General features: G+C 41.5%; 2 protein-coding genes across 2 annotated transcripts; both read right to left on the reverse strand.

The window, feature by feature from the left end:
• Positions 1-617: 617 nt before the first annotated feature.
• exo5 (exonuclease 5) lies at positions 618-3,783 on the reverse strand. The gene is made up of 6 exons (XM_048264820.1): positions 3,622-3,783; positions 3,448-3,529; positions 3,094-3,359; positions 2,828-2,932; positions 2,119-2,291; positions 618-1,931 (listed from the first exon to the last, which is right to left on the reverse strand). Exons 1-6 carry the CDS (start codon positions 3,731-3,733, stop codon positions 1,464-1,466), a joined length of 1,206 nt encoding a protein of 401 aa, XP_048120777.1. The 5' UTR covers positions 3,734-3,783; the 3' UTR covers positions 618-1,463.
• Positions 3,784-4,671: 888 nt separating this feature from the next.
• rflnb (refilin B) lies at positions 4,672-8,411 on the reverse strand. The gene is made up of 3 exons (XM_048264513.1): positions 6,683-8,411; positions 6,340-6,440; positions 4,672-6,166 (listed from the first exon to the last, which is right to left on the reverse strand). Exons 1-3 carry the CDS (start codon positions 6,878-6,880, stop codon positions 5,851-5,853), a joined length of 615 nt encoding a protein of 204 aa, XP_048120470.1. The 5' UTR covers positions 6,881-8,411; the 3' UTR covers positions 4,672-5,850.
• Between the last annotated feature and the right edge of the window lie 839 nt (positions 8,412-9,250).

Raw genomic sequence — 9,250 nt, forward strand, 5'->3', positions numbered from 1 at the left:
GCATCACATTTTAGCCACTTTGTTTGCACTGGCCTTGGGATGTTTGCCTGACTTTTGTCCTGTGATAGCACCACATGAGACAGTCCTCTGGGTGTCTCTGTTTTGACTGTTTTAAATGCCAGACGCATGATGCCTTAAGTCTCTGTGTCAGATTCATGAGGACACACTCCAGACACACACACCATCGAATTAGACCTAACAGCTATTTCACTCCTCCGAATCCTTTCTAGAGACTAATGAAAAAAAGTTCTTGTTAATGTCTCTCATTAACCTTTTCTTCATTACTGTGTTCCCTCTGTCGTAGCCTAGGTAAAGGGCACGCCATATCATGGAAAGGAGGGATCATCTTGAAGGTCAATTCAATCTACATGCTTTTTTTTTTTACAGATCAGTAGTTAGAAATGTAACAGTTTATAGACTCAGAACCACATAACCATATAACCTACATATAAAGTTGGTTCTCTGAAAGTATAAAGGCACAGTTCGTAGCCTAATAGAATTTTAGAACTACTGCCCCATCTAGTGGGGCTTGGTGAGAACTGTCAGCAATTTCTGTCATAATGCACTTTTGTATTGAGACCATGATGCATAAATGATGCAGAGAGAGAGACTGAATGTATCAGTATCATATTAATTAGAATAATGATTGTTAGAATGACAGCAGAATGTGTGTGGCTTCACTAGACTACATACTCTAACAGTTTACAGTTTTTTGCTGTTTATTCCAGTTAGAAAAAAATGTGACAAGCCAAAAGGTTTCACATGACCTTAAATGTGTGGTATTTGTTTCTTGTCTTCTTATAAAAACAAGTTAAAGCAACTTACAGTTCCCTCTATGTGTGCTGGCACCTCAGATAAATAAAGTATGCGTCAGGCTTTGTGTTGCTTTAACAGAGTGCAGTGGTACATAAATCACATAAATCACAACATCACCATGTTACTGTCACCATATTCCTTTCACATACTACACAGAAGTGTAACCAAAGATCCTTGATTACTAGCTCCGCTTTAACCCTCTCTGGTGTAACCACCCATTTTGATTAGTAAATTACAAAGATTCAAACATACTAGTTAAATAAGTTAAAATAACTTAATGATATTATCATACACAATCATTAATAACTTTTAGAATATCTTACACAACAACAATGGTTCAATACAGTAAAGCAATGACAAAACTGTGTATTTTGCTGTTTGTCTGTGTGCAGATGAATTGTGAATAGTGAACTCACTATACCCAAAGCCACTGGCCAGGTAGACTATTGATTACACATGTTCCATTGCTTTACTAGCAGCTGGTCCAATAAATATTCTTTCCAGAGAATAAAAATATTATAAATGTTACATTGCAACATGATTAAACACACAAACCTAGTTTAGCGTAGTCATAATTGACTAATTAAAATAAATAAAGTTTGTCTGATGACATTACATTAGAGCATAATGTTCAACATATGTGGACATCATTTCGGTTTCTTGCCAGGATCAACACTGACACTGGCTTCAGCTTCGTCCTTTCCCCAGTGGCAACTCTTCTCAAAGGGGCACAGCTTGCACTTCCAAGCCTCCTCTATGTCCACTCCCCTGGGTTCCCTTTGACCGGTCCAGTAGTCCAAATAATCTCGGAGCTCTCCCCTCAAAACAGCCTCGTCACACTCCACATCTTTCGTGTCTATGGTCATGCCGGACTCCTGGTGGATATACTCCAGCCTCAAACGTTGGATGTCACCGACTTTAGCTAAGGTTAGCGTTTTTAGTACCATGTCGACCAGGCCCCCAAAGATGCCTTCCTCCATGCCCATGGACCCAGCGTAGTTCAGGACCCCAGTTCCCAGAACTTGTTTTGGCTCAAGTTTGAGGTGTCTGATTATGTCACTTCTTTTCACTGTCCCATTGACCATACCATGAAACAGAAGTTTATACAGTCCCACCTAAAATCAAATGGATCTGACTTATCACAGGATGAATAGCTTAGACATATGCTAAAATTCAACTCACCTAAACTAGGTAACAGTTATCCTATTATCCTATCCTACCTATTCACGCATATAACTGGTAAAAGGTTGGGTAGAGGCTGTATTTAACCAATTTCACCAAAGCGGAAGTAAAAATGGGTACCTGGAGATGATGGCCTTTGGCTTGAGCCTCGCCAGGGAGAGACATGTCCTTACGGGTTTTGAGCTCGCTAAGAACAAGTTCTCCTTCCTTATTGTAGCTCAGTTCATCGATGACGCCCATGAGAAACACTCCCTCTAGAACCCCATACACTGGAAACTCCCGTACACACTGCCCTGTGGTGTATGAATGGAATTCATAATTAAATAGGGTTAGTGACTTTATGCTTTCTACATATTCAACTTGTATTTTTAACCTATAGAAGGCCCAAACTAGCACAACCCTATGTAATCCTTCACTCTACAAACTTCACACTCATTATGGGACTTCATATTTTTCTCTTAACTGGTTAAGAGCTTCATATTTTTCTCTTTAACTGGTTCCACTGGAAGTTGATGACTATCATTACATAAAAACCTTTCTTATGTTGATCTCCAAACTTTAACAACTAACTACTTTAACAACAAGAGTGTTGGAAACCTCTCGAACTTCATAATTCCAAACAGATCATATCTGAAATTATTTTTTACATCCATTATAATTTTGTGTAGGCTATAGCACATTGTGTGCTGGCCAAACAGATTGTGAATGAAAATGTACTGATAAGACAAATACTTATTATTGGTAATATAACAATAATACATTGATATTATCTAACTAAATTGGATAACTCATTCCCTTGTCCTATATTTTTGCCCTCTTTATACCATACCTTCCTGTAATAATGACACCATGTGCATCACATTGAGAAGTTTGATGGCTTCAGAATCTTCTCTTGACTGGGCTTGGATTGGAACAATGTTGTGAACTTCCAGCTCTAGAGAAAAATTATAATTATTAGACTATTAGAAAATTAATTCTCCTAGATGAGCCTATGAATTCTGCTTAAAAAGCTGCAATATCTTCAAATAAACCTCTTTGAAAGCTACCAGATACATGATTAGTGAGTGAGGCTTCATATTGTAACTTTGATCTTACGTCTTCTAAGATGTATGGTGGTTCCAGCCTTAACCTCTGGTTTCTTCATTTCTTTTAGTTTCACCAGTGGTCTCAAAAGTCCAAAAGACACCTTCATCTCACACCAAGACTGCTCACACAATAGTGTAACACTTAGATGCCGCCGGCGGAACCTCTCCATCGGGCTGGGGTGCACTTCTGTCTGTTGCTTTCTCTTCAGACATCTGATGTCCACAACTGGATCACTACGGGTGTCCGACCCACAACCAGTGGCACTCTTCTCAAACCTATCACACCATCAGTCAGTCTGTTAATTTGACAAAAGTTCTGACAGACAACTGCCAATACAATTGCATACACTTGGCTTAGGCTTACCTATCATAGAGTAGACCTAGGCCTATGTTGTCCTCATGGTTCCCTTCTTTCTCATGATTTTTTATGGGAGTCTGTACGAGCTCTGCTTTCACAATAGAGCAGATCATTGAGAAATGAACTGGTCATTTTACAAGAAGCAATTTATAATTAACAGTTAGAGAAGAATACACTTACCATTTTCAAAATGTATTCCTAAAAGTTCTACATGTTTCATGTAATTCCGTGTGTCTGATTTTTCTTCCATGATTGATGTGATGTTTAAAGTGCGAGGTTTCTTCTGTGACATAACAGTAACAGCGATCAACTTCCCAGTTGTATCGCCCTGTCATACGCAGCTCACATGCTTCTCTGTTTGTTTGGGTGCATTGCCCGAACTTGTTCCTAGTCCACGCCCCTCCTTCCTACGCATTGAGTTGAGCATATTCAAGCTCGTACAGTGGTGCGCAGATCTGGCACGTTCAAGGTGGTAAAGCAGCCGGGCCGCGACTAAAGTCCAGCATGCGTCACGCATGTTCAGATCTGCGCAGCCTCTCACAACGAACGAGCCTATTGCTCTGTGAAATTACCAAACAGAAGAGAAAGGTAATTCAATTGAACAATTTATTCTATAGCCCCACCAAATGTGTTCTTTGCAGAATGATAAATACAATGCATAACTGGAAGAGTCTGGAAAAAAACAGGAAAGTGGTGCGTTTCTAGGCCTACTCAGTGCATTTTTTTTCTACCCAGCTTTAAGTCTTTTTATCTGCATAATTTCCCCTTCACAAAGGAATGTAGAACAGATTCTTGTACACAAGCCACAAACATCCATAATTATTTCAAATTTCTTCTCTTGGGGCGTAGGCCTAAGTGTATTTCTTCTGGAAAAAAGAGGCCCGAATCACAAACTTATATTTTCTTCATCTATATTACAAGCAAGAGAAAAGAAAACAAGAGACATTTTAAGCACAGAAAAATCGAAAATAGCCTATTAATAATACTGAATACTCTCTAACAAGGCTAAACTACTTTCTTTTTAGCAATCCGTAAGAACTGATTTTATCCTGCAGGGGGCATTATTGTCACACAGACCAGACCAGACATTTACAACGTCTTTTGTCAAAATTGATTCATTTCCCCTTGAAATTAACATTACAAGCTGTGATTGAGAATTCATTCTAGCACAAGATGGAATTAAACACATTTCCATGTGTGTTAAAGAAAATCATGTTAACCAAGAAAAACTTGTTCTTAAAAAAAAAAAGTCTTTATTTTCAACAGACAATTGAAAGGAAATGTATTTACATTAAGGGCAAAACAATAGAACTGTGCCTCTTAGAAACTGAACATCTGAATTCCTGTGGGAAAATTTTAACTCAGTGGGTTCCACCAACAGACATCAGTGTATAGGTATCTGAAAGACGAGTGGTGTTGACTAACAACAAAAATAAATACAAAAGCACAACACTAGGGAGGACACAGAATGAATGTAGGCCTACTGCAAACAGATTGATTTACAAATTAGTAAAAACAGTTAAGTACAATGCAAATGTCTTAAAATCTAAAATCTTGCTTAAAACTTGTAACAACCTCTTTTGCAACGACTTCAGCATGATAACTTCACAATTGCACCACCACTGGCAGTCTGCTACACTACGCAGCCTATGAGTCCAAATGGAAAAGCAGTGGCTTTGATGCCTCCAAATCAATAGTTACAGTAGTACAACTGCAGAGTGAGTCTGTTCTAGACTGTAGTGGGGTTTGCCTGTAGCACTTACTATCCATACACAGAAACAACATTCTCAATACCAGTGTGAGTGTGCAAAAATACCTAACAATACCCTGTAATCATTTTAACCTCAAATCTATCCATCTGTGACTGTAGATGCCTCAAATTAGCCACACAGGACAATAGAGACTCGACTACTGGTTTATATTATAAGGTGAAAACAGACCAGGTGAAATGATGAGCATTTCAGTCAGCTTCGGCAAATGACTGAACGTAGAGAGAGAGAGAGAGAGAGAGATGAAGCCGATGCTCTTGCAAAATCAACCTCTGATGAGTGCAGAAGCTATGGTTCGTCTTCAATTGCTGTACAACATGAAACCTTCGCAACATCACGTCTTTAAAATGCAGAAAAGTCTGCATCATTAATTTCATCCCCTTCCCCCATTCATCTTAACTCAAGACCTCTTCAGTCAGTCCTCAACTTCTAAGAGAAACTCTTTGCTAAAATTGTTGAAATGCCAAATGGCAAAGTTCAAAGTGTTGGCAGCTCTGTGCTTCAGTTATCTTGGTACGGGACTTCTCATTTAAAGCTACTCAAGATCCCGAGGAGGAGACAAACAGGCAACCGACTACCTAGAGATCTGGGACACCCTTTCTTTGGAGACATGCCGAGCTCTCTCCGGTCTCAAATTCACTTATTGAGGAGCCCTACTGTCGGACGGCTCCAGCTCTACACTGGAGAGGAAGCGCTTGGCCAACCTCCTCCCGTCGTAGTTCAGCTGGGTGGTGTAGATGGTGCGGGCGTGTTTGGGGTACACTATGGTGGTGCTCTGGTAACGCTGCACCCTCTGCCTCGGCTGAAGCTCCACCTCAGTCTTGTAGCGCCGCCAGGTACAGTTGGGCAGTGCGAAGACAGTCTGGCTGCACTGGTCCAGCCCCAGGCCTGAGGGCTGCATGGAGATGTCGTGGATGAAGTGGCGCTCCGAGTCGTAGCGCACTGATGATGTGTATCTGTTGCACAGAGAAAGCAGTCAGATACACAAACTTTGAGTGAAATATGACCTCAAAAAAGGAACAACTTTGGAAATGAACAACCACAATAACATCAATAACATCATAAACAAACTGATGACAAACTTAAAGCCATGACTCATTCGTATAGCCTACACAGCTGGCAAGAGTACCTTATTTCTTTTGGTGGCAGTGGGTCAAGTTCAATTCCTTCTCCATAGGATAACGGGCACCGTTGTGGAATAGGCCTACACTTGAAGTTTTTAATGCAAGTCTACAAAAAAAAAAAAAAAAACACACTTATTTGATCCAAGTTCAATTGAAAATAATTTGTGGGAAATAGTCACTTATTTATGAAGGGGGCAGATAAACACTTTCTAACCCAATTTTAAATGGAGATGACCTAGTTTCTCACTGGTAGCCTACTTGGGACACATTTTCAGACAACCTCTTATGTAGAGTTGCTTTTCTGCTTGCAGCCAATAAACTCGATTGACTGGTTTGATCAAATCTTACCGCTGATGACCCTTTGCCCTCGTCTTCTGAAGCCAAACTCCCGGACCCTCTCTCACTGCCGACAGGCAACAACCAGGGACTTGGACTGGGACTTGGAGGCAGTCCGGAGTCCGGACTGTCAAGTGCCCGCTCAGCCTTGAAGTTCATATCCAAAGGATCATCGTCAGACACATTTTGTAGATTCAGTCTACCCACCATCGCTTTTAAGATACGCTTAAATTGAGTGGCTTATAGATCCGTTTACAAGGAGCGTTTACAGAAACGTAGGCGCGTTGAATATCCCCACCGCACCAACTTAGTTGTGTCCTTGCCCAGGTGTTTCCAAAGTGAACTCCTTTTAGCCGGGTAACACAAGAAACGATTAGCATACGATGTGACACTAATTACCTTGCAACTACCTAAGCTGCTTAGAAATGTCGTATACCCCACAGCCGTCAGCAGTATAGTCCGTTTGAAAAATGACTACAGGGGTTTTTGGTTTGTCCTTTCCGTCGTTCAAAGAATAGCACCATGGGCAGACACCGTCTCCTCCGAATTCAGCCTCAAATAAGTTCGAAGTCCTACGTGCTTTGAAGTTGAGTGTCTGTAGCTTGGTGTCACCGGAGAAGGCACCATTCGCCCGCCTGCCTTCAAACTTGCCTTTTCTCAAAGGCGCTCATTGTTTTACAAGCAAACGTACAGAAGGGAACGCCTTTTAAAGCTGCCTCCCACTGCTGATTGGAGCAAGCGATTTCGGAAAACACAAAAAAGAGCTGGGTAAATTTCTCAGTGCTCTTGCGCTAAAAATAAACACGAGCTGAATAAGAGAAAAACACTAGTAATTTATCACTTTCAAGCACTTTCACTATACGGGGCATACATACAAACATACACTAGTCTTTTTTTGACTAGGACATTTTATTATGCCACTTCATCATTGTCCTTACACTTGCAATTTGACAGTATAAAGTTATATAGTAATATTGACACAAGGCAGGAATGTGTACAGCAACAGCACAAACACAAAATGTTAATATTATTAAACAAAAGCACAAACGAGGAGTGCAATTTATGTAGTTGCACAAATCCCAGTTGCACAATACTTAAAATCTCACTGATAATCTCAACTATTCAAAGCAAATGTTTGCCTTCATTCCATTGCAGAAATATGTTAATGCCATTTGAAAAGAAGGTACTATAAGGGCTCCACAAATCTCTGACAACTGCTGAAAAAGAAATGCAGACAGGAAAAAAAATAGAGGCCTCAGCTGCTTGCACAGAGCCATCGCAGTGTCCAAGCTCTCTCCAGTTTCCATACAGGGCTCGCCCAGAGACTGAATCATGCAGTCACATAAACTAAATGCTTGACATGACAATATGACATAACCGTCCGCGTGAGGGATGAACAGAGCTACTGTAGTTGCCGTTTCACAGGGAGGTAAATGTCACCGTCAACTCTAATGCCGTTTTCTTGCTCAACCCTTTTACCGTCATTCTCTCTCTTTCCTTCATTCTCTGCCTGGCTCTCGTATGCTGTGCATGCTAGCTTGCTTCTTTTTAGATTCTTACATAAAAAGAGATGGGGTCTCTGCAGACTGGATTAGGAAGGGAAATGGGACTTAAACAAATGAGAGCGTTAAATCAGTCTTACGGCCCTGGCACAGGGTCAGTGCAGAGACGAGTAAAGCGGGAAAAACAGACACACTGGTTTCAATTTTGAAACCAACCAGGGGGAGCCCTGAGAACCAACCCCCCCGAGAAAGCGTGTGTGACTGGTTTGTCTCTAATTGGGAGTCAGGAAATCCCAAGTTCCTCTGCCGCAGAGCCCCTGGAGATCCTCGTAGGCGAAAAAACACAGCAAACGGGGGGAGTTCACTTTGGGCCACGACCCACTCGGCACAGAGATGGGCGAGAGCCATCTCCCAGCATTGCTGATTACAAGTTCCACGGCGGTAAGAACCAGAGCAGGGGCATGGGGGGTGCTGCCAGCCGAGGCAGAGGCCGAGGCTGGGGACGGGACGTGTTTAAAAGTGTTGCCTCTAAATCATTTTGATGAGAGGCTCCACAGCCGGAAGGACTGGAGCCAAGTAGCAGCAGGCTTCTTTTTCTGGCCGATTCCAGTTAATGGCTGTCGATTCTGTTTTTAAGTGCAAACATATTCTTCAGGAATCGGAGCGATGACTGGCATACAGTACACTGACTGCAAGGCAAGGGTAGTAGTGTTAGAGAGAACAGAGAAGGACACAGAGGTCACTTATAGAGTTACACGTGTTTCAACTCAGGACGTTTCCTAACAACCGGAAAAAGAAAAAAAATCACAAAACTCATTTCAAGGCAAGGAAGGAAATGTACACAATCATGACTTTGCCAGCAACTCCCTGCCCGCTCCCGGCAGTAAAGCTCCTCCACCAAAAATCTCAACAAATGTGATTAGTTAAAGTACAACTACAGTGTAATTACATTTGCATCTAGTCCATGACACTAAGGCTTAATTGATGCTGTTGCTAGCTGCTGTTGATGCCACCACTACTGGGGGTGATATGGCAATGTTTTAAAGTCCGACTTGAAGCGATCCACAGCACTGAGCAG

This window comes from Alosa alosa, chromosome 15, assembly GCF_017589495.1.
Source record: "Alosa alosa isolate M-15738 ecotype Scorff River chromosome 15, AALO_Geno_1.1, whole genome shotgun sequence".
NCBI lineage: Eukaryota > Metazoa > Chordata > Actinopteri > Clupeiformes > Clupeidae > Alosa > Alosa alosa.

Excerpts from the sequence above, each read along its gene's own strand:
- exo5 (XM_048264820.1), bottom strand. The coding sequence starts at position 3,733 with ATGTCACAGAAGAAACCTCGCACTTTAAACATCACATCAATCATGGAA. Across the intron at positions 3,530-3,621 it reads AGGAATACATTTTGAAAATG|AGCTCGTACAGACTCCCATA; the intron begins GTAAGTGTATTC and ends TTGTGAAAGCAG. Across the intron at positions 2,292-2,827 it reads GGTGTCATTATTACAGGAAG|GGCAGTGTGTACGGGAGTTT; the intron begins GTATGGTATAAA and ends CATACACCACAG.
- rflnb (XM_048264513.1), bottom strand. The coding sequence starts at position 6,880 with ATGGTGGGTAGACTGAATCTACAAAATGTGTCTGACGATGATCCTTTG. Across the intron at positions 6,441-6,682 it reads AGGGCAAAGGGTCATCAGCG|ACTTGCATTAAAAACTTCAA; the intron begins GTAAGATTTGAT and ends TTTTTTTTGTAG. Across the intron at positions 6,167-6,339 it reads CTGCCACCAAAAGAAATAAG|ATACACATCATCAGTGCGCT; the intron begins GTACTCTTGCCA and ends TCTGTGCAACAG.